Source organism: Chiloscyllium plagiosum, unplaced genomic scaffold (genome assembly GCF_037043375.1).
Source record: "Chiloscyllium plagiosum isolate Xiang-an unplaced genomic scaffold, Cpla_swu_hap1 HiC_scaffold_19, whole genome shotgun sequence".
Taxonomy (NCBI): Eukaryota; Metazoa; Chordata; class Chondrichthyes; order Orectolobiformes; family Hemiscylliidae; genus Chiloscyllium; species Chiloscyllium plagiosum.
Window position 1 is genome coordinate 33661756 of NW_028270157.1, and position 26201 is coordinate 33687956.

At 40.7% G+C, this 26201-nt stretch overlaps 1 protein-coding gene across 2 annotated transcripts in view; it reads right to left on the minus strand.

The window, feature by feature from the left end:
* met (MET proto-oncogene, receptor tyrosine kinase) overlaps window positions 1–26201 on the minus strand; it is a 124303-nt gene that overhangs the window by 54610 nt on the left and 43492 nt on the right. Inside the window, exon 3 of one of the 2 annotated variants that reach the window (XM_043709570.2) lies at window positions 12176–12367. The exons of the other annotated variant lie outside the window; for it this stretch is intronic. Within the exon in view, the coding sequence (XP_043565505.2) occupies window positions 12176–12367 (192 nt within the window). The remainder of the gene's footprint in view (window positions 1–12175; window positions 12368–26201) is intronic. 2 annotated transcript variants of the gene reach the window in all.

Below are 26201 nucleotides of genomic sequence, written 5' to 3' on the forward strand. Positions count from 1 at the left end.
CATTGTTACTGATTTCTTAAAAAGATAAAAATAATTTTACCCAATCACATCATCAGAATTCTTTATAGCTTTAAGAACATCTATTAAATCTCACGTTCGCCTTCTTTCAGCTCACTGTTTCAGGGCTCACCTCATGACTACAAATTCTTAAGCCAATAGTCAATCATGCAAGTCTAGTGTTTTAATTAATGTTTCAAGATTAATCATTAATGCTTAGAGAAGCTAAAGATTTAGTGGTATTACTACTAAATGATGAATCCAGAGACACAGGAAATGTTTTGGGAACCAGGGTCCAAATTCTGCCACAATTCTGTTATTTGAATTTAACAAATTAAGAGTCTATTGATGGTCATGAAACCATTGTCAGAAAACAAAGAACTGTGGATGCTGGAAATGTGAAACAAAAACAGAAATTATTGAAGAAACTCATCAGGTTTGGCAGCATCTCTGGACAGTAAGCAAAGTAACATTTCAGTTCTAGTGACCCATCTTGAGAACTATTAGTAGCTAAGAAAAGGCAACATAGGTATTAGGTAGAAAGACATAAGTGAAAAGCTGGAGCGAGTGAGAGAAAAACAGTTAGGCAAATAAAGGGCTTATCATGGGCTGCTTTCAGCAGAGGCAACCCATTTTCATCCACTTGTGGTCCCCATTATCAGCTTTTGTTTCTCCCAGGCTCACCATTATCTATTCTTTTGTATGCCTGTCTTTCTCTATCTCTCTGGGCTCCATCTCCACCTGTACGCTTAGTTCTTTCTCCTGCCTTCAGCATAGAAGCCACCTTTCCTTAGCTCCTAATAGTTCTGAAGAAAGGTCACTGGACCTGCAGTGTTAACTTTGCTATCTCTGCACAGATGCTGCCAGACCTGATGACTTTCTCCAACAATTTCTGTTTTAGTTTTGTGAAACCATTGTCACTTGTTGTTAAACACCCATCTAGTTCACTAATGCCCTTTAGAGAAGGAAACCTACCATCTTTACCTAGTTGGGCTGTTACTCCATATGTACAGCAATATGCCTGACTCTTAACTGCCCTCTAGGAAATTAGTGATGGGTAGTAAATGCTGGCCTAGCCAGACACACCCACATGCACACAATCAAATAAAAACAAAATGGTGACTTGACAAATTTTGACCTTGTACAATTTTTTGATATGCTCAGAATTTTTAATTTATGTTCTTATTTATGGAATCCAAAAGGTTAATAGCATTTATCTTGGAAAAAATCTACTTTTGTGTGCATTACCAGGGAATTATGCATTTACAACCCTCAGATTCCTATTCAACTTACTTCACTCTTCACTGTCATTCCATTCTGTGTATGCTTCCAATTCCCCATTTTTCATTTCTAAATAATTTACATTTGTCTACATTAAATATCAGCATTCCACAGAGACCATTCCCTCCGCTACTCTCTTGTTGGGTCCACGCCCCCCACCAACCCACCCTCTACACAGGAGGTGCAAAATCTGTCCACATCGCCCTCCTCACCTCTGTCCAAGGCCCCAAAGGATCCTTCCACATTCTGCAGAGATTTTCCTGCACGTCCAAACACCTCATCTACTGTGTCCGTTGCTCTCGATGTGGTGTCCATTGCGGAATGTTTCACAGAACATCTCCGGGACACACGCACCAAACAACCCCACCTCCCTGTGGCCGACTGTTTCAACTCCCCTTCCCACTCCACCAAGGACATGCTAGTCCTGGGATTCCTCTACTGCCAAATCCAAGCCACCTGACGCCTGGAGGAAGAACACCTCATCGTCCGCCTTGGGACCCTCCAACCACATGGCATCAATGTCAATTTCACCAGTTTCTTCATTTCTCCTCCCTGCACCTTATTCAAGATCCAACCCTCCAACTCGGCACTGGCCTCTTGAACTGTCCTATCTGTCCATCTTCCTTCCCACCATCCTCCATTCCGACCTACCCCCATCAGCTCCCACCTGCATCTACCGATCACCTTCCAAGCTACCTTTCCCCCAGCCCCAACCCCCTCCTATTTATCTCTCAGCCCCCTTGCGCTGCCCAGCCCTACATTTCTGATGAAGGGCTTATGCCTGAAATGTTGACTCTCTTGCTCCTCAGATGCTACTTGACTGGCTGTGCTTTTTCAGTGCCACACTTTTCGACTCTGATCTCCAGCATCTGCACTCCTCACTTTCTCCATGTCAGTCTAACTGCCCATTCAGTAAATCTTCCCATATTTTCTGCAGTTCTCAACATTATCTATGGAACATCCAATTGTTGTATATTTAACAAGTTTCAACATTGTGTCTCCTATGGCCAAGTCCAAGTTATATAGAGGGGAAGGGGATGCAGAAGTGGACCCAGCATCAATCATTGAGTACATCACCCTCAGGCTTTTACAATCTTCACTGTACTTATTAACCTTAACTTGGTTCATAGGTATCAACTGTCTTTCTATCCAAGCTGCTACATTTCCTTTCCTACCACTTAACAAATATCTTCTGGAAATTCTTTGCAGTTCCTTTTATCTAGTGAGAAATGCATTTCAAAATGCTTAGTAATTTTATTTTGAATCACAGATTACAGGAATTAGATGAAGAAAGGCGAAACTAAGATATTAATCACACAAGGAAGTGTTTCACCCAAGACTGAAGTAATGAAGCCTGACCCAGACCTACAAGTTTACCACTCATGGAAAGTTTACCTTTCTTACAATCTGATGAGTGATTCATTTCCTAAGGGCAAATTTTCCAACCTACATTAATTCACCTGTGAAACAATTGCCAAATGTCCACATGTGAACTCCTGGAGAGACCAAAGATTCAACTACATAATAAAGAAAGGTTAGCAATAGCAACAACTTAGGAGCTCTTCTGTTCAAAAGAACTTCTCCAATTTCTCAATGTTTGCAGAGAAGAATGGGTACAGGATTCAACATTTCATTTTAAAATTGCACAACCTTGAGTTTTAGGCTGACTTGGACACATTTGGAGAAAGCTTTCAAAACCAAATTGGTATACTAATTCAAATCAATAAATCTTAACATTTATGGGACAGAATACAGTTGATTTTGGTCCCCTCAGTTTAAAAACTGCACGGCATGTCATGCTGAAACTACTGCCAGAATCCCATGGCTAATATACAAGTTGAAAATGCTGTACTTCTGAAGATGATTAATCTTCATGTCTGGAACTATGAGATTTCTCAGAGTCTAAACTGTTCTGTTTATTTTTCATTTTAAATAACTTGCATTTATATCATGCTTTGCATGACATCAGGGCATTGCCATGTGCTTAACAGCCAAAAAAAAACATTTTGAAGTGTAGTTACTGATATAATGTAGAATATGCATTAGCCAATTGATATGCAAGGTTTCATAAACAGCATAGAACATAGAAGAATACAGCGCAGTACAGGCCCTTTGGCCCTCGATGTTGCGCCGATCCAAGCCCACCTAACCCCCTATACTAACCCACTATCCTCCATATACCTATCCAATGCCCGCTTAAATGCCCATAAAGAGGGAGAGTCCACCACTGCTACTGGCAGGGCATTCCATGAACTTACGACTCGCTGAGTGAAGAACCTACCCCTAATTTCAGTCCTATATCTACCCCCCCTTAATTTAAAGCTATGCCCCCTTGTAATACCCGACTCCATACGCGGGAAAAGGTTCACACTGTCAACCCTATCTAACCCCCTAATCATCTTGTACACCTCAATCAAGTCACCCCTAAACCTTCTTTTCTCTAATGAAAACAGCCCCAAGTGTCTCAGTCTTTCCTCATACGATCTTCCTTCCATACCAGGCAACATCCTGGTAAACCTCCTCTGCACCCGTTCCAGTGCCTCCACGTCCTTCCTATAGTATGGCGACCAAAACTGCACACAATATTCCAGATGCGGCCGCACCAGAGTCTTATACAACTGCATCATGAGCAATTAAATAATTCCCCATATCTCTTGACAGATAAATTCTGCCCTAGCAAACATGAATAGAAAACAGAAAGAACTGCAGGTGCTGTAAATCAGGAAGAAAAACTGAAGTTTCTGGAAAAGCTCAGCAGGTCTGGCAGCATCTGTGAAGAGAAATTGGAGTTAATGTTTCGAATCTGGGTTCTGAGGAACAGTCACCAGACCTGAAACATTAACTCTGATTTCTCTTCACAAATGCTGCCATGAATAGAAAACATTCTTGCTCTTCCTCAAATTGTACCACAGGATCATTTATGTAAACTTGTCCAGAGATGGAGTTTAACATTACATCTGAAATACAGCACCTCAGACAGTGCAGTGCTCTCTCTAAGATGGTCTGTTTCCATGCTGTATGACTTGTGACTCTATGAGGTGCTCAAATTTCTGAAGCTGGATTTGAACTATGCACTGTTCTTATCCTGTTCTTTCACTGCTGGATGAATCAATATTAGCTGCGCTAATATCTTTAAGCTCTAATGTAATTACTTTTGCTACAATTTCCTTCTGGTAATTCGCTGTAATTTAAATCTGCAAAAATATTATTGTGATGTGCAAGTCTGAGTCTACTATAAGCGCTCCTTTTCTGCAACCTGCAGTAAGTACCATTATGATAATTCTAATCCTGAAAAAATAGATTGTCTGGGCTAGGTCAGATGCCAAAACATTAAAAAACAGTCTCAAGTCAAAACCTAAGTGACCATAAATCTACTTGCTTCAAGTTTCCATGGAGCTGGGTTACATTTTTAACATTTTAATAAGGTTGCTCAGACTTTATCCCTTTTCCACCTTAAATTTTAGTCAATTGTGTTTCCAGAGCCTTTGGAAACTGATAGTGAAAGGGAGGCAAGACTATTGCATGGAAGAGATAAATATTCATTCAGAAGGAGTTGGAGTGCTTTCCCAAGCCTCTCAAGCAAACCTGTTTCCTGCTACATGCTTATGAACTTCTCTCCAGCTTCATAATCAGAAGCCTGACCTGCCCTGTTTAGTGATCTCCATAACCCCACCATATCTCTCTCCAACCCCTGCTGCGATAACCTGTCAAACCATGCTTTACTCATCCTCTTCTGAAATGATCTTTTCCCAAGCACAAGAGGTGGTGGGTGTAGTAGTTATATCACTGGATTGGTAATCCAGAACCCCAGGCTAGTGTTCTGGAGGCACAGATTGAAATCCACCATCGTAAATGGTGAGATTTACATTCAACAAATGTGCGGGACTAAAGATCTAGCCAAAATGCTAGTGACAGCCTTCCACGCAATTAGAGCTTAGCCTGCCTGATCCTGAGATTTTCAATTTTCCGGAAGCCAAACCTGTTAAATCCTTGGTGTCTGGGGAGATGTCAGACCAGAACTCCTCCCTATCCTTCTAACTCCTGTCCCTGTAAATATCAGGGCCCATGTTTCCAAGTATCCTTGAAGTGAATGAACCATTTAAATCAGTGTACAAAGGTCTAGAAATGGCATGTTGTAAACTGAAAGACTTCCGTTCTGCTGCTGGAATTCTCACTATTTTACCATTCGGCTGTGCCTGCAGATGCTGAAGCCCTCAGCTTTGGAACTCCCTCACTTGATTTCTCTTTCCTTCTTTAAGATGCCCCTTTAAATTAACCTCCATGACCTCGTAATGGGTCACCCAACCTAATCTGTCAAAACCTGTTCCATTACTTTCCTGTAAAGTTTATTACTTTAAAAGCCTTATATAAATGCAAGTAGTTGCTTTTATTGTTGTTTGTATATTGTGTACTTGAAGAGCACAACATTTAGTTAAGATATTATATGCTGTGAACAAAGATGAATGAGCTCTTTTGTTGGGATCTTTTCTTTAGGACAATGATTAATCACTATTTTTAGCAATTACAAGAATAAATCACACCATTGTAGCTATCCTCAATTACTCATGTGTGGCATTAGTAATGCTGCCAGAACAGCATTTCCTTTCATCATTTTGTGACAATTCGATCTATTGTTCCTTTATTAAAATATCAATCAACCCATGAAAGAAGAGATGTTCAGATTTGTTAAATTTTAAGATCCTTGATCATGTCCAGAGTTCAAACTATTTTCAGGTTGTTTGTGAGTTTCATAAATAATTGTCTCAGGCATTTGGATGGGCTGCTAAGTCACAAAGCTACAACAGTTTACTAGGTAAAGTTAAGCAAGAAGAGATTCTGGAACCAGCAGAGACCATTCAAAAAAAAGTTTGTGTTTTAGGGCCAGGGAAGCAAAAATGCTTTTGTTGAGCCCAAAGGTAAACTTAGGCTGTTTCTGCTCCAGTCACCCCTGTTTTCCTTCTACAAGCCCCGCAGACACTAACCTATATTCCATGGAATAGCAGTTACTTCCCTCTAGCTTTTGGAAGGAAATCAAACAGAGGCATGCGAATGAAACTTGGAGATTGAAATATTGTATTCTGTTTCCTGGTGAGTGCTGGGGAGTCTTGAACTCAGTTTTCTATCTACTCAACCAGAGACAAAGGTCGCGATGCTAATAAATGGTACTTCAGAGTGGACAGGAGAGGAGCAGAGTTGGAAATGTGTGGGGAAGGGGAAACCTGGAAGTTTACCGAGCAGGTCAGAATTTGTAACTGCGGATTAATTGAATGAGTAAATTTTAAATTCTGAATATTGTATCTTGAAGCAGTGAAGTGAGAGTAATGTGTATCCGCATGCCTCATCCTCAGCAAATTTAAAGGGACAAAGTAGATGTGGAAATTGGAGGTGTTCAAGGGAATATATTTTTTGCAGCATGGGGAGGAAAAAATATCTGCTGCGCTTACCAGTTGAAAGTAGCTGGGAAGATAAGTAGCAAGAGCATGATGGATGCAATGTAGGAAATGGTTTAATGAGTACATTTGCTGATATAACCAATCCTGTATTTTAAGCACCATTCCTCCTTACTGTATTTTGCTACATGTTTCCCATTTCTCCATTCCACATAGCTACTCAATTGTTAGGAGCAGACAGCCTTCACTTTTAATGCTCTTTACTGCATCCTCATTTACTTCTCCTCTGTTTGACATTTATCTTCTTTCTTGTGCAAAATTGATGCTAATGTCTAATAGTCACCTTCACTCAAAGCACTGTATTATGTCCTTGACCTATTTACACATAGCTTGATCTGCAAACACCCATAAAATGGGTCATTCATCAGAACAGAACCACAAGTCCTACTATATTCAAATAAAGTTCACAAACATTAATATAGAACCCTGAAAAATAATGGCAAAGTCACCATAGTCCCACAAGGCTGCTCTCTCATTAGAGAGAGATGGCTGGTGGAGAGTTTAACCTGAAGGTCACCATGTCTAATGTGAAGGAAGAGGTTTAGAAGGTGGGACCTTCTTCGTAAGATCAACTGGTGTGGGAATTGAACCTGCACTGTTGGTGTCACTCTGCATTGCACACCAGCCATCCTACTGTACAGTTCTTTCTAAACAAAACATGGGATGACAGATAAATCTTTTGGGCCAGGTTTACAACTGGTCTAGGTTCCTTATCTTGGATTTTGGTTTTGGAAAGGTCAGGGGACAGGAAAAACATCTCATGCTTTAACATAAACATTTGCAGCACCAATTTTTCAAAATATACTTTAAGATCACAAAAAGAGCAGCTTTTGCTCAGCATTACCCAAGTAAAAACTAAGGAGAAGTACAGTGATGAAACAATGATAAGATTGTGTCTTGGTGTTAAACTGAAAATTAGGACAACTTTAAAGTTTGAAAGAGAAGGTTTACTTTTCCTCAAATTTCTTTCCTTTGCCCTTGTAGCTGCTTTCCCATGCTTTTCAGAGGAATCTCTGCCTGTATTACATAAATCTGCTCACCCTCTGTGGGGAAATGTTCCAATTCCATTCAGTTTCTTTTCACAACTTGTTAAAGACTGAAACTTGCACAGGACTTTTACAGAGAATAACTGCACAGACTGAAATAAACTACAAAGAGTTGTGATCACAATCTAGCCCATTACAGAAAGCAACCTCCCATCCATTGACTTCATCTATACTTCCTGCTGCATCCCAAAAGCAACCAATATAATCAAAGACTCCTCCCACCCCAGTTATACTATCTTCCGCCCTCTTCTGTCAGGCAAAAGATATAAAGTTTTGTACACATGTATGAACAGATTCAAGGACAGCTTTTCCCTGCTGTAATCAGACTTTTGAATGGATCTCTTTAATGTTAATATTGATCTCGCTCTACACCTTCTCCACAGCTGTAACATTATAACCTGCACTCTGTTCTGTTACCCTGATGCAATGTGTAAGAAAATCTGCCTGTAAAGCACGTAAGACAACACTTTTCACAGTATCTCAGTATATGTGACAACAATAAATCAAATCACATCAATATGGTGTTGACATGCTCTGCCCCTATGGAAGGTTAGTTTTGAGTCCTTTAGGTAAACTCATGGTGTAGGAGAAAGTGAGGACTGCAGATGCTGGCGATCAGAGTTGAGAAGTGTGGTGCTGAAAAAGCACAGCTGGTCAGGCAGCATCCGACGAGGAGCGTCAATTTTTCGAGCATGAGCTCATCATCAGAAAGCTTGGTGTGTTAGCTACTATTTACAACTAACCTTTATTTCTTGTCGTTGTTTTACTTCACCGACTTAGGTTTCTTTCTGACAGACAATTTTGTTATATAGTCCAGTCGCATTTGCACTTATTAACACTCAGGTAGTTTTTGATACTTGTGATAACTGCTACTTTAACTTTTCCAACAATTAATGCAAGTTATCAAGTTATGCTGTGAATTAAGTTGAAACTATTTGGCAATATAAGGTTAGATCAAAGAATAGCAGGGTGGCGCCTATAATGGAAAAAGGATGAATCAGCAAAATAATTAAAAAATTGTACAGTTTAAAAGCTCAGTATATTGCAGGAGGATTTGGCAATCATACAAAAAGATTGCATTGATCATGCATTTCATCATCAGCAGGAAACCTCAATGAAACTATCATAGATGCTCAATATTATTAAAGAAAGATGAAACAGAGAATGCAAGAAATAACAAATAAATCATATATTATTTTAAAAGCCCAAAGTTTCCAGGGATGAGCAGGCTAGGTAGATTGGCCATAGGATATGCAGGGTTACAGGGATAGGGTAGATCTCGGTAGATGCTCTTCAGAGGGTTGGTGTGGACTGGACTCGATGGACTGAATAACCTGCTTCCACACTATAGAGATTCTGTGATGCTATCTATCTATGATTCCGTGAAGTATTAAGAGCAGGGACACTAGTGTAACTAACTAATCAATTAAATACACTAGTGATGGCAGGATGGAAGACTTGTTGTTGCTGCAATACGTGTGAGTTGATGGACACCAAGGTACTTCAGAGTGAGCACATCCATTGTAAATGCTTCCAGCTCAAGGAACATTGGATTGAGTACATGAGCTGGATTGCAAGCTGCAGACAAATTACAAAGTAACAAGTGCAGAGTTAGCTGAAGTAGACTGGGAAAGGCGTTTAGTTGAAAAGACAGTTGATGAAGAAGGGCAAACATGTAATAACACTGTTTGTGACTCACAGCAAAGATATATCCCAGTGGGGAAGACGGATTTGAGGAAGGGACGGGACAATCATGGTTAACCAGGGAAGTTAAGAATAGTAGTTTCTGAAAGGCAACCTGTGACTAATGGAGTGCTAAAGGATCAGTGCTGGGCCCACATTTATTTCCAACACCTATCAATGACTTGGATAAGAAAGTGAACATAAAACAGTCAAGTTTGCAGATGACACAAAAATAAGTGGGACGCCAAGTGAGGATGACACAAAGAGGATTACAGACAGGTAAATAACTTGGTAGATGGAATATAAATGTGGGGAAAAGTGAGCTTATGCATTTTGGCAGGAAGACTAGAGGAGCTACCCTTTATTACGAGAGGCACTGAACATAAAAGTAAAGATGCTATGCTTGAATTATTCAGGTCACATCTCGAATACTTTGTGCAGTTTTGGTCTCTTTAAGGAAGAATATACGTGGGTTGAAGGTGGTTCAGAGAAGGTTTTGGGCACAAGAGAACAGGTGTAAGTTAGCAAGAAATACTCTTTCAAAACAAAATCACTACCACACTTCTGTACACAAGATGTCACCCTAAACACACTTTCTGCGGTTGGGTGAACTCCCAGATATATGGTTGCATGTTTATCTCTAATCCAACACCTCAGAGCACAATGGTTCAAGAAGACTGTACTCAAGGGCAATTAAGGATGGTCAATAAATTCTGATCTTGCCAATGACATTTAGAACCCATGAATAAATAATTTTAAAAATGCAGAGGAATTGTTTTCACTTATGGGGGAGTCGAAAGGTAAATAACTGTCCAATAGAGAATCAGGAGAAACCACTTCGTTCAGAAATTGGTTGCAAAATGGAATGAGCTACTACAATTAGTTGAGATAACCAGCATAGACATATCAGTCAGAAAATCAGAAAATGAGGTGAGGGCTGCAGATGCTGGAGATCAGAGTTGAGAGTGTGGTGCTGGAAAAGCACAGCAGGTCAGGCAGCAGCCGAGGAGCAGGAGAGTCGATGTTTTGGCCATAAGCCCTTCATCAGGAATTAGACCCGAAATGCTAACTCAGATTTCTTTTCACAGGTACTGCCAGACCTGCTCAGCTTTTCCAGCAATTTCTGTTTTTGTTTCCAAGAGAATGTGGCTATGATCTAAGAGAATAAATGCTGACAGCATAGCTACCAATAGTGGGGCCAAAGAAGGCAGCAGTAGGAGGGGCAGGGGAATACATAAAAATCTGGATTCAGAACATGACATTTTGGAGGTAGTTGTAGGATTGGAAGAATTAACATTAAACACAAGGAAAAGGATCTTAAATTGGAAACTTGATAAATGGGAGCCAATGTGAATCCATAAGGCAATTAATGAGCAGCATCTGATGCAACAGAGGATGTGATGAAGAGAAGTTTTGATGAGTTTTGCAATAGCAATGTTATTGCTGAGTCTGAAAAAGTGAAAGGAATAAAGGCTTTGCTAGAAGCTGGGCTGAGGCTGGTGACATTCAACAGTCTTTATGTATTCATACTGATGGAGGCTCAGCTCAAGGTCAAAGATAGAGGCGAGACAGTGGACAATCTGATTCAGCCTGAAACAGTGGTTAAAACATTCTTAGAGCAGCGGGGGCATTGATGTTGGCCTGAAAGCTGATGCAACCCATGTTCCAAAAATTGTAGAATGCAATTTCTGTTTGTCCAGCAACCAAGTAGATGTTGTGAATCTAATGTTCCTTTAAAAGATGGGATCTCACTGACAGAATGGACAGCCAATTGAAGAGTTGGAAGCTCTTCAGTCTCCATCAACGGTAGTAGAGGTCACTCCTGGGATTGCACTTGCAGACAGGGCCCCATACAACATGCTAGGTAAAAACAATGACTGCAGATGCTGGAAACCAGAGTTTAGATTAGAGTGGTACTGGAAAAGCAGAGCAGTTCAGGCAGCATCCGAGGAGCAGTAAAATCAACATTTCGGGCAAAAGCCCTTCAAGCTGCACACATTACTGATAAATGGGTTCTGGTGTTGTCTCAACAAAACAGGCATGGCCCAATAAGAGGGGTGGACATCAGTGAGGGTGGAGGAGGTTGTCATGAAGCAAGTGTTACCACCAGGAGGCCACTCTGAAGTACAGAGAATGCCTGATTAGCAGGGCATCTCCTCCCTCCACCGCCTACACCTGCTCCCTGTTCCCCCGCCAAGTCTCACCCACTCCAAGCCCATAGGGAAGTCTTTCAGTGATTAACAGATGGAGTCACCACACAGTGGAGGGTCCACCCACTGCTGGTAAAACACCAGTAGCAATAAAAAGAGTCATTCAATCGAGGCAACTTCAAAGGCTTGGTCAGTTTCTGTCTGGGGAAGGCTGCAGATATAATTTCATGGCACTAGTAAAAGATCCCCACTCCCTGCCTGCCAGCTTGTTTCGAGGGACCTGGTAAAATCCCAGCTCACTGATTGTGAATATGATAGGAACGTTTAAATGAATTATGAAGTGTAGGTTGGTCAGGCAGTTAGTGAATTCTGAGGAGGGAGGATAAAAGGGGCTGAGATAACACTTGCAATAAATAACTTACTAGCAAGGATACCGAGTCACTTGGAGTGAGATTAAGGGAGGAGAGGTGGAATATATCTAATTGCAAAACTTAGTGTAGGCTTGAGCAGTGATGCTATAAAAAAGGAATACAACACTGTAAGAGTAATAGAAGGATCCAAGGTTTACCTGCATAATACGACCATCAACAGTTCCTAGATTTGCAATAGTTACTTTTCCTTGAGTGAATACTGCAATTGAAGTCAATAAGACATATTGGAATTGCCCAAGAAATAGGTCCAGACGTTGTAAAGGGGTTGTACTCTCCATCTGAAGTTGATCACTTATTCCTCCACAGTGCGTCTCTTTGGCTGAGGAACTCTTATAGGGAACAAACAAAATTCGGAGAACAATATTTAATTATGTTTGCAATGATAAATTACTTGTTAAAGGTGGCACAAGAAGATCATTTGGAGTCAAACTAAAATTCAGAGAGTTAAAATAATACTTTAAATATTTTTCAATTTCTTTTTGTTCCTTTTGACAAACTTTTATGTGGATGTCAATGACAAAGATCAAACAATTTTGGATTCCTCCAATGGACGCTTTTTTCAACAAAGGGTGTGATCCAGAAAAGAGGCAGGCATTCTGATTTTACCTGTCATCAGCTGAGTGTGAAGTCCTGTCAACAACTCAAGTCAAAATCAAAAGCCTTTCCGGAGTACTGCCTCAATGTTTCAGGTTGTGGCATGCCAATTCATCATGATACAAACTCTATCATCAGATTAACACTTGTAAATTCTGAACTCCACCAATGTGCTTAGCTCTATCCAGGACAAAAAGGTTAGACCATGTATTGATGAGTAAGTCATACTACTTCTGTGATATGCCACTTTGATGGAGGCTCTGATATTTCAGCATCATTCTCTAGTTGCGAATGAACATAACCCATAAGGGTCAGCCATTTATTAGCCCCTCAGGTCTATTCCACCATTCAGTGAGAATGTGCTTCACCTGTGACCTAACTCTACACGCACAGAAGCATGATGGACAAGGCAAAGGAGGGTTTTGCTAATAAAATTAGCTGAGAGAAGATGGGAAGCGGTTTGAGTGGACCATAAACACTGGCATGGATTGAGCAGGTTCTTATCAGTGACTTTATCAAATCCTCTCAGGAAATTTCATAAAAATAATACCTATGCACATTCCTCTGGCTATTCACTAATTAAGTCACCTCTTCAAAAGAAATTCAATTGGATTTGTATGGTATGAAACACATCTGAAACAATATTAACAAAGGTAGGTACAGTTGCAGTGCTCATGACAAAGGTACAAGCCTGAACACAGGATTATATACACAAACTCCATCTGAGGAATGCCAGCTATATCATATGCCATTACTCATTGTTTACTTTGCAGTCAGTTCAGATTCCACATTCTACTATTAAGATTGAATATAGATTATCCATTTACACTGACCTCATGTCATTTCCCTTTAGGGAGTCAGCATCAGTCAACTTTATTGCTGTTAGACAGAAGGTATTGGCAGTTCTCTTTTATACATTTGGCAATAACTACTAATCAGTGAGCGGAAGGCATTAAAACTGAAATTCTCAAAAGGAGGGCCTCACATGAATCTTGCAGGGACAAAGGAACTAATTTACCCTAAGAAAGCAGATTGCTCAAGATGCAACTGTGCAGTTAAGGCCCATGAATGTTGATTGTTGATACCTGAAGAATTAGGAGAAATGGTGAGATTGATACAATTGGCCTCTGACTGCCATAATTTTTATGCATTATATATTGATACCTGCTGGAAAATGTGTTTGTATTTAACAGGTGCTAGAATCTAGCACAGCCTCAATGCTTGATTATGAACAGCACTGCGACACATTGGCTGGAATGTTCATCAAGTAGCAGATGTCCTATTGCTGGGGCCTGAGGAAGGATGGGTTGGGGGTGGAGGAAATGCCGCTTGGTGCTGGCTGCATTTTACACCATTGATGGCAGCGTCCCTGCAAATTGGCCACCCAGACGGCCAACAATTCAGCAACTGCAGTAGTGCCACAACACAGAACACTAGACGCATCAGTCAAGGTTTGGGTTGCATAAGGAGGAAGAGGATGCAGTGATGAACGTGTACCTCTTAATAAGGCAAGTGAGATCTGAGGCATCGAGCATCGGGTAAGGGGATTAGAGGTCACTGAGGACAGGTGACCCTGATGCCATAGGAGTGGTCAATGCTCCATGATAGGTACGCATGGGTAAGAGTGCCTATAAAAGAAGCACCCTCCCCCCACCTCCCAAAGAGGTCATCAGGGTTTACCTCATAGTGCCCTGTCAGGGTGAAACAGTTGAAGTTGGCATATAGGTGCAACAGGCAGTGAGGAAAGTTAATGGCATGCTGGCGGTCATAGCAAGATGATTTGAATATAGCAGTAGGGATGTCTTGCTGCATTTATGCAGGGCCTTGGTGACGCCACACCTTGAGTATTATGAGCTGTTTGGTCTCCTAGTCTGATGCAGGACATTTTTGCTATTGAGAGTCCAGTAAAGGTTCACCAGACTGATATCCAGGATGGCAGGACAAATGATGAAAGACTGGATCGATTTGGCTTATACTCACTGGAATTTAGAAGAGTGGGGTGGGATCTGATAGAAACATCTTAAATCCTGCTGGGACTGGACAGGCTAGATGCAGAAAGAATGTTCCCGATGTTGGGGAAGTTCGGAACTGGGGTCACAGTCTAAGAATAAGGGATAAGCCATTCAGGACTGAGATGAGGAAAACTTCACTCAGAGAGTTGAGAACCTGCAGAAATCTCTCCCACAGGAAGCTGCTGGGGCCGGTTTGTTCACTCTATTCAAGAGGGAGCTGAATATGGCCCTTGCAGCTAAAGGAATCAAGGGGTATGGAGAAAAAGCGGGAGTGGGATACTGAAATTGCATGACCAGCCATGATCATATTGAATTATTGAATCATGGTGCAGGCTTGAAGGGTTGAATGGCCTACTCCAACACCTTTTCTCTATGTTTCTATGGATGCAGTGCTGGGACCCCACTGCCCGACAATGGGAAAATGCCAGCAAAGGCAGCAAGAAGACCTCAACTCATCACTTAAATGGCTCATAAGGGTTACAGGGAAGCCTGCTGCTTCCCCGGCCGCTGACTAAATGGCATGTTAGCACGCTGGCAACAAGCATACACATTTTCCTACCATTTTGCAATTCTGTGCACCTCTGATCGGATTCTCAAACAGCCCAAATCACAGGCATGGTCTCAGCTTAAACACGAATGGACATTTTGGGGAATTTGAGCTGCTGCATACAGAACTTAGCTTCACTGAGACAATGTGAAATCTGCACTCTCAAAGAGCAATTAAAATGAAAAACAAAATTCATCTGTTGCAGGGTTTTGTTAGTACATCCTGCTCCTCCTCAGTGATTAATTTTCCTTGAATGCTGCTGAGTTCACAAATAGGAATTCCAGGAAATAATGTTATAAAGATTTGCAGTCTTACATTTGGGAAAACAAGAGACTCTGATTTATGTAGAGAGTCTTAGGTCTTCACTCAAAAACATCTCAAAGTACTTTGCATATGATAAATTGCTTAGACATGTATAGACAGAAAAGCAGGTTTAAAGTGGTGGTTGCTTTTGAACAATGCAAGTTCCCACAGGTAGCATCGGGGTCAATGGCCGGCTAATCAGATTCTGTTTTGAACAACAGTTGATCTTGGTTGAGGAAAGAACATAGGTACACCATACCAGAAGATGAATTCCTGACTGTTGTTTGATTAACACCATGTGATCTTCAGCATGTAACTGAACCATCCTCAAACAGGCATACAGAACTGTGATTTACTTGGCTGTCAGAGAATGGCGCCTTAAACAACACAGAATACAATTAAATCATGGGGTGTGATGTACATTAGTCTTGAACTAAAATGCAATAATGCCACATCCAAATATGAATTATGTCTTATTTTTATCAAGACCAATGATAGAAAATTGATTTCATCTCATTACATGACTTGGTATTACTGTCTTTGCCTCTTCAGGTGCCATGCCCTTAATGCATACTGGCTCTCCTCCTGTCGGAATTTATTGAGGACCGTTGCTTATGAGGCAGAGAGGCATAAATTCAAAACAGGAGTTGAGAAAGCTGCTTCTGGAGGGGGATAGGAACCAGCAGTGTGATAAGTTAAAGACCTCATCATACATGGGCCTTGAGCTGCCAAGTTTAACAAGGATGTCACTGGATATGTCTGACAATGCACTGTAATCAATTCCTCTACCTGCTACACTGTTTGAAGAATTGGACATGGGTCTGTGATAACAAGGTAGCAGTTATTCAATGGATTACTAGAATTCATGAACTTTGGATGGCTTATTTATTCAGATAAATAAAAGTAAACAGATGAGTCAATTATTATCCAGTATGAAAACATCAGTATGTGAATATCGAAAGAGAACTCAGCAGGAATAATTCCCAGAAAATTGCACAATTTTAAACGAGCTTTTGGTTAACTGCAGTTCATGACAGGTTTAGAAATTTAAAATCTACCCATACATAAATTATATTTGCATTTAACCATATTCAGATCAACCAGATTGTAATCTGCCGAAATGCTACTTGAAGTTGCGATTTTTGAGAAGGGTTGTAAGCTCAGGTTGAGGTTCAGGTTGTAAGTTTGCTCTGAGCTGGAAGGTTTGTTTTCAGATGTTTCATCACCATGCTAGGTGACATCATCAGTGAGCCTCCAGTAAAGCACTGGTGTTCTGTTCCGCTTTCTATTTATCTGTCTTGTTCTGCCAAAGTGTGTGATATCACTTCTGGTTCTTTTTCTGTGAGGTTGGTAAATGGGGTCCAAATCAAAGTGTTTATTGATAGAGTTCCAGTTTGAATGCCAGGCATCTAGGAATTCCCATGCCTGTCTCTGTTTAGCCTGTCCTAGGATAGATGTGTTGTCCTAGTCGAAATGATATCCTTTTTCATCTGTATGTGAGGATACTAGTGATAGTGGGTCATGTCATTTGCTGGCTAGTTGGTGATCGTGTATCCTGGTGGCTAGTTTTCTGCTTGCCTGTCCAGTGGAGTGTTTGTTACAGTCCTTGCATGATATTTTGTAAATGACATTTGTTTTGCTGGTTGTGGGTATAGGGTCCATTAGATTCATCAGTAGTTGTTTCAGTGTGTAGATAGGTTTGTGGGCTACCATGATGTGAAGGGATCGGCATCCTGACAAAGAGATGAAGAAGAACACCACTTTGACTGGGACAATACATCCATCCTGGGACATGCATGGGAATTCTTAGCGGTCTGGCATTCAAACTGGAATTCCATCAATAAACACATCAATTTGGACCCCATTTATCAACCTCTGAAAAAAAGAACTGGAAGTGAAATCACCCACCTTAACAGAGCAAGACACATGAATAGAAAGCAGGACAGAACACCAGCGCTTCACCGGAGGCTCACTGATGATGTTATCTAGCAGGGTGATGAAATGTCTGAGAACAAACCTTTCAGCTCAGCAAGCAAACTTACAACCTGCTACTTGAATTTATTGTGTTATGCTAAACACATGCTCATGATACACTCACTGCAACATAGCATGCAAACTGAGGGTATAAACATCTCACAATCCACCTTATCTCAGATCGCTCGAAGCATGACTAGAAGCATACTCCTCTTTTGTAACCTAATAGCTTAATATTAGCCCAGACATTTATATTCCGATGAATGTGATGTTAATACATAATTATTAGTTATAATAAATGTCAGTTTTGAAGAAGGGTCATTGGATCTTAAACATTAACTCTGCTTTCTTTCAACAGATGCTGCTGGACCTGCTGAGGTTTTCCAGCAACTTCTGATTTCTAGTATCCAGGTTTCTTTGGGTTTTTTTGTAATAAATATCTGTTGGATACTTCAATATCATGAAATCCATTCCCAGTTTCTTATGTTACAGGCGATCATGTAAGTATCACTGCATCAGGTAAAATATCCTGCTCGAGGCAAAGTCACACCAGGTAATCATTCTCTCACCACCAGGTACCTGACTCTGCTGTTCCAGTCAAGAACACCAGTGTTCTCAAAATGCTGGGCAATGACAAACATATGGCTTCACTTATAATTTTTGGATTGAACTGAACAAAACCTGCACTGTACAAATCCTGACCTTCATCAGCTAGCAACTAAAGCTGGTAGCAGTCTTGCCTCTGAATCTTCAAGCTCTGGGTTCAAATTCCACTCCAGAACCTGAACAAAAAAATCATGACTGACACTCCATAGGCTGCATTGGTGGTGACACCTTTTTCAGATGACACATTAAACTGAATAAGGTAAAAACAATGACTGCAGATGCTGGAAACCAGATTCTGGATCAGTGGTGCTGGAAGAGTACAGCAGTTCAGGCAGCATCCAAATTAAACTGAATGTTCAGGTAGATGTGAAAGATTTCATGTCACTCTTTTGAAAAAAAGTGGTGCTCTAGCCAGTATTTATCCTTATTAACATCACATAAACAGACAGAAAATCTGGTTGTTATCACATTGCTGTTTGCAGGAGATTCATGTGTGCAAAGTAGCTTTTGTGTTTCCTGCAACATATGGGTCTACACTTCAAAAGTACTTAACCAGTCGTAAAGTGCTTTGAGCAGACTGGCATTGTTATAAGTCCTTTATAAATGCAAGTGTTTTCTCCTTTCAAGTAATCCCTGGAAAGATTAAAATTGACACCCTTATTTTAGACCTTGATCTAGATGTTAGATGGTCACATACAAAAAAAAAACTACATCTGTATCTTTCCACTTATTGTTTCTTAGGAAAAAGAATCAGATTCATACCATAAATGTTTTCTTAGATCTACTATAGACTTCCAGAGCTGGTTTCACCAAGCAACTCGATAAGAACATAAGATGTAATAGCAGAAGTAGGCTACTATCCTCGGCTGACATCAATAATAGTAAGGACTGCAGATGCTGGAAGCCAGAGTCAGTAAAAGTGAAGCTGGAAAAGCACAGCAGGTCTGACTGGTCCGAGACTCTCCCACAAGTAGAAACAACCTTTTTGCATCTACCCTGTCAAGTCCCCTCAGAATTCTTTTTAGTTTTAATAAGGTTGTATCACATTCTTCTAAATTCCAATGAGTACAAACTTAGCCTTCTCAGCCTACACTCATAAAACAGTCCCTCATACCCAGGATCAACTTAGTAAATTTTCTTTGACTGCCTTCCTCAGCTAATGTACCCAAAACAGTTAACAGTATTCCAAACTATGTTCTGTATAGTTTTACTACAGACCTAAGTAAGCTCTCCTTATTTTATTGAAATGAAAGCCAATGTTCTGTTTGCCTTCCCTAATATCTGCTGAACTTGTATGCTAACTTTATGAAATTTGTGCACAAGAGCTTCCAAATCCCCCTGTGCTGTAGCTTTGACATTCTTGATTTAAATAATATTCTGTTCCTGTGTTCTTTCAACTAAAGTGCATACCTCATACTTACCCATATCTGACAAGATCTCACCTACTCGCTTAACTTGTCTATATCCCTCTGCAGCAGTGTTCATACCAAAAGCATGCCAATTTGCATGCTGACACATTAATTTCAGTTTCAGAAGTTGCTTCCATGGATGGATTTTGAAAGTCCTTGCAACAAAAACATTTACAGGGAGCACTGCTCTGCAAACTCTTTGTGTCATCCTCAGCACTTGCCTTCCCACCTGATTGTGTCATCCACAACTTAGCTACAGTAAATTCACTTTTCTCATCCAAGCCACTGATATATACTATAAATAATTGTGGCCCCAGCAACAATTCCTATGGTATTCCATTAATTTACAATAGAAACTATGTTAAGTCATATCTTAGCTTTTAAACTATTATTAGTACATAAAGAACCATTTATAAGTTTCAGCCGTGTTCACTTAGAGTCATAGAGTCATAGAGATGTACAGCATGGAAACAGACCCTTCGGTCCAACCCGTCCATCCCGACCAGATATCCCAACCCAATCTAGTCCCACCTGCCAGCACCCAGCCCATATCCCTCCAAACCCTTCCTATTCATATACCCATCCAAATGCCTCTTATCTTTTCCAATTAAATATATTTTATTATTTAAAAGTCTATGAGTGACCTGCTGACTGAAAGGAAACTAAGCTGAATTTTTAGACCCTGATGAGAGCAGGATTGCGAGGAAATTTGCACTGTTGGTTGATATACTGACTTCCCAAGTCCCACCTACCCTGGGCCATTTTCCCAAAGGTGAGACTACTTCAGCAAGGCCATCTTCCCATAAGCAGTGTGTAGCCATTTCACCTGAAAAGCTTATTAAGAACTATTGCTGGAAGCTGACAGGAACTTTGGAAGGTGTTCGAAAACACTGTATGTAAACAGACTGGGAGGAAATGTTAACGCATTTGCTATATCAAGCTGTTCTGACAACACTTGGAGCAGGTGGGACTTGAACCAGTGCCTCCTGGCTCAGGGTGGGGGTGGGGGGGGGGAGGGGTGAACAATACAACTGTGCCACAAGAGTCCCTGCAGACATGTAATTTAAGGATGTGCATGGATGAAAAGATCCAGTTATAGAATGTTGCACTTGGGCAGCTGATCAGTAGAGATTCAGCCAATTTGCAAAAGACATGCAGATTATTAGAAGCCTTCCCTGCCAAGTCAGAGGTCAAACTGCAGGGTTTCCCCTTCCATCTGGCAGCCAAGCCTCTTTGTTTCTTTTCGATTATAAATCTGAAAGCTCTATCTGTTCACTTTGGGTCTCCTCTGGCCTGGACATTCCACACATAGTCCATTAGGGTGATTATGTTAATCAGAGGAAGTGGACAGTCTTGTGCACTGTGTAAGTTTCCAGCACAATTTTTCTTAAGCCATCGTGAAAGATCACAGAATCTTTGCTGGTACCAATTTGTGTTTGGAATTCCTCAATATTTTGCATAGGCAAATTGAGCTTGAAAAACAAGTGTGACTTTAATATCAGTTGTCTGTTTGGCGTCAAGCCATTTTGAATGATGCCCATGTATAACGAAGTACGATGCCCATGGCAAATGGTACAATGAGTTCCATCCAAAAGGAACACAGTCTATGCATTTCAAGTTTAATGAGCAATCCTTACCAGACATGAAAGGTCAATCATGCTTAACAATAGTGTCTGGCCATTTGGCAAAACACATGAAAGTATTGTGCAGAAGCTTAAATGACATTTGCTTAGAGAAAATGAAAATCTTGGCACTGTACATAAATGAAAATGAACAACAATAGATTATAAGCAAATAAACACACACTCACTCAGAATCATAAGCTTCCTGTAGACTGTAGTCTTTTTATAGTTCAAATATCTCAGGGGACGTTTGCTGTGTGTTTTGCACCACACAATTCTGAATCAAATGCTATTGTATGAAACTTGTTGAACCACAGACTCCATTCTATCTTGTTGAACCACAGCTTTGTCCATTGACATCATGAAATTAACACGTGAAGTTCTTACTCAGGTTATCTTATTCAGGCAGTTGTATGGTAAAACATTTTTGCTGGAGGCTAATAATGTTGCAAAGGTAGTTATAACACTTGAAAAGCTATGGCTTTGCATGAGTAGCAATTTGAATTGATATCTTCTTAAACATTACAGATAGGGTTGGCTATCAGATTTCTGTCAGGCATGATTACAGTGATGCTTTTGTAGCCACATGTACTAAAATTTCACCTTACGTATGATCCAGGACAACTTACTTCATGTATCCATTTACTTTAGTAGTATTTATCTTCTTCACTGCTGCAAATCTTAGTGCAACTTCTGGGGAGAAATGTATATGTGCAATGTCATTTTTAAAACTGCTAAAGGGAACTGTATTGATTTCTAGTTCTCTAACTGCACAGAACATGTGGACTTCAGCAACAATATTAATGAGGAAACCCACAAATACCAAAGAGAGTACAGCTCTATTTGCATCTGGGGAACTGACATACTTTGCATAGCGTTGCTTTGAAGGGGCACATGTGAACAAGTTTCTCCTTATGAGGCTGTTGCCTATGAATTGTAAACAATTATATAACTATTACTGGAACTGCTGATTGATGGGCCAGCCATGCTGCAATTCCATAATATTGGATGATGCTGCTTGACATTTCTGAAGTGTCCTATTGGAGCTGCTCATTATTGGATCATGTTACTTTCTTCTGATGGCCCTGCTGCATTCGGTTGACTGAGATTACAGCTAACCTCTTTGAAACGATTTGGTGTTTCCTTTGATCTTCTACCATGCTTCACCGCGGTATTGTACTTTACTTAGCTCGCATAACACGAGAACTATAGTTTGGAATATAGTACTGAAATGTTCAATAGACACCGAGATCTTTATAGACACCGTTCACATGCTGTGATATGGTCTTGATATCATGGCCATGTCTCCTAAAGATATACTGTGTGCCAACCATGAAACATAACACAACATGTAGCTTCGAGAATCTGGTATTTTCACCTATATAACACATCATTAGAGCAGATAATCAAAAAACAGTAACCAAAGTGATGAAGCATGGCCAATGACCGTAAATGCTTGTACATTCTTTATAATTTTGGGTCAGGTTTGGTTTTAGGTTCCTATTCTGACATGATATGATGATGATACCCGATGATCTTCGACTATCATGATGTGACACTTAAATTAACTCCTGTAACATCTGAAGGAGAGGTGGTTTGCATTGTGCTAAATAATTCAATGAATGTCATTAGTACCTGGCACCCACATATGTACATTACAATCAAAGGCACTTGCATGTCTGAGCTCTAAGCAATCCCTATACTGGAATACTCTAAGCTATACTGGAATAGCTGGCTTGCTTAGACAATAGGGCTTTCACTGGAGTACACTTCCCTCAGTGAATCATGTTGCAAGAAGTCTCAGCAAAACAGAGACATCTATTCCATCAGGCCAGATGCCATGATACAGTGATGGCATCATGAACGTGTCTCTTCAAAAGGTATACTGCATACTAGCTGAGACATAACAAAATATTCCCCTTTATCCGAAGAAGAAAAAAATACTCCAGCTAGACATGCATCATTATACATTGGCAGCGGCAGAGAATATATTAGTTATATAGACATGTAAGGACAGAATTAAAGAGATTAATAATTCAAACTTCAATGAAATGTTTTGTAGGCTCGGTGGATATAGAGGCCCCTTCTGCTTCTGGGGCTGGTACATTTGGCAGGCTTTACCTGCACTCATAAGTCACTGGATATCCTAATTTCCCCCTGTCCTGAACACAGATTTGCTTGCTAGCCATCTTCTACATTCAATACCATGTCTCCCTGATGTAAAATTGACATGTTATCTTGGCAAAATGAGTTCAAAACTAGAGGGCATAGTGTTTGAGCTGAGAGGGGATAGATTTGAAAAGAACCTGAGGGGAAATGTTTTCAAGGAGGCTGATGCGTATATGCCATGAACTGCTAAAGGAAGTGATAGATGCTGGTATAGTTACAATATTTAAATACAATTGGACAGGTACATGAATAAGGCAGGTTTAGAGAGAAATGGGGCAAATGCAAGTAAATGTGGCTACTTTAGTTTGGGAAACCTGGACAGCTTGGATGAATTGGATATGAGAGTCTGATTCCATGCTGCATGTCTCTATGACTTACCAAAATATACTAAATTCAAATGACTGAATGTTGTCAGGAACTTCCTTAATATTGTTAGGCCACCCTTAGATACCAACCTTCCACAACTCTTGCAGTTGTTCATCTTCAACTGATTGAAACTGTTCATACTAGCTTTGACCAAAGAGTAACGGATCTATCTTGAGAATACTTTCAGTCTTGTAATCTAGAGCATCCACATTTAGATCAAGAGGGACATCTTTGTCTTTGTGCTGGTTGGGTAATCTGCATAATGCCCTGAGCGCTATACTGGAATAGCTGGCTTGCTTAGACATTAGGGCTTTCAGCAATAGGTTTTTTTGTCTGGCAAACGACAGGCGCATAGAGCGTTTTGTGATGTATCTACTTGAGAATTGGGTCTATCCTGGTTGTATTGCAGTAGGCTAGGTTTTGTCAACAGAAGTTGCTTGAAAGAAAACATAATGGTGGCCATTTTGCCACAGTGTGTTGAAAGCTTGCTCAGCTGGGTTTTTCAAAGGACTCGATCTATTAATGGCAAGGAGCATGCTCAGCAACCAACCTGTGATGGGAAAAGATTCAAAAACTGGCCAATAGTAGGTGGTGTTTCGTTCCATGTGAGGTTTGTACAACACAGGCAATTGTAGTTTATACAAATTAATTCTTGACATTTAGTTAAATTTATAGAAACTACATGCAATTGCAAGTCACTAGCACAAAACTGTACAGGAATAAGAGTAACCAGGTGTGGAAGTATCTTTAAATAAACTGTCAGTCTGTATCTGTCCATCTAATCAGCTTTATTTTAGTTTGGGATAATTCTGAACATGAAATAAATTGTGACTGTAGTCATAAGTGCAGAAAGCAAGCCTCTTCATGCCACTCACTCCCCTGTGCATTTTATATCAACCTTGGTTAGGATGTTTTGTGTGATACACCCAAATAACTAAATAATTGCCATGGTGAGTTTGTTGCCACATACATTATTATGTGCTTTTCTTCTCTCCTACCTTAACTGTCATTGTAATATTTAATTTTTTGTGGCATTGGTAACAGCTGCAAAATCTGTGGTGAAACTGAAGCAATTGGATTGATGCCTTTCTCTCAAGCAAGTTTTCAACATTGACAATACTGAGATTAGAAAATTGAATTTGCTAAATACCCAGTGGTTTCTCACAATAGAAGTTCTTTAAAACTTTCTGCCAGCTTGGCTGCCCACAAACAGTCTGACTGTGGGACTGGTGGTCACTCCAAAGCTGGAGGAGCTTGCTTCACAAGGTTGCAGTCAACAAGATCAGGTACAAATGGAGTCAGCAAGATCACATGCTGAGTGTCAGAGGGACAGACAGTTTGGGAGGGGAATGGATGGAAGAGCTGGTGATAGTATGGGGTGGGATGCATTTACATGACAGCTTGTCTACAGAGGAAGCATGTCTGCTCTTCCTGATCTGTAACCAGCATTGTAAAGGAACTTACCTCTTATATTTAGCACTTTTTGCCGAGTTTCCCATGACCCGGGAAGACAGTCAAAATGAGTTAAAGAAGAATAACTATCAAATTGAAGTCAAGCAATCTTAGATTAGATTAGATTACATGACATTACAGTGTGGAAACAGGCCCTTCGGCCCAAAATGTCCACACCGGCCTGCCGAAGCGCAACCCACCCATACCCTTACATTTATCACTTACCTAACACTACGGGCAATCTAGCATGGCCAATTCACCTGAGCTGCACATTGTTGGACTGTGGGAGGAAACCGGAGGAAACCCACGCAGACACGGGGAGAACGTACAAACTCCACACAGTCAGTCGCCTGAGGCGGGAATTGAACCCGGGTCTCTGGCACTGTGAGGCAGCAGTGCTAACCACTGTGCCACCGTGCCGCCCACCTTGTTTTATTATTTATATAACTAACCCATTTCCCTCAAGCAATTTAGTTTCTCAACTCTTGTCTGACTCCATTAAACTGAGGTGTGGCAGAATTGGGGCAGGATGGGTGTTCCTGTTTCCCTTTTGTTTGTATTTTAACCTCTGAGATGACACTTTTTTTGCAAGTTTAGGTAAAGTCCATTGTATTTATGGCACATCAGTCAGACCTTTCTGCAACTCATAAGCAACTTTTGAATCATTGAATCCCTTCAGTGTGGAAGCAGGTCACACTGCCCCTCCAAACGGCATCCCACTCAGAGTCACCCCTTACCCTCTGCCTATAACCCTGCATTTCCCATGGCTAATCCATCTAGCCCACACATCCCTGATTACTGGGCAATTTAGCATGGCCAATCCACCTAACCTGCACATCTTAAAGGAAATCCATGCAGACATGGGGAGAATGTACAAACTCCACACAGTATGGTTTGAAACCTGGGTCCCTGGCACTGTGAGGCAGCAGTGCTAACCACTGAGCCACTGTACCACCCCCAGTCACTGAACTTTTTTTAACACGGCTTTTACTTCTTTCACCTACTATCCACTTAGAAGGTTTGCAGTTGAAAACATGGCATTTTAGCGGTTAATACACTTGCCACACATGCAACATATTTCAGTTAACACACAAGTATATATAAAATGG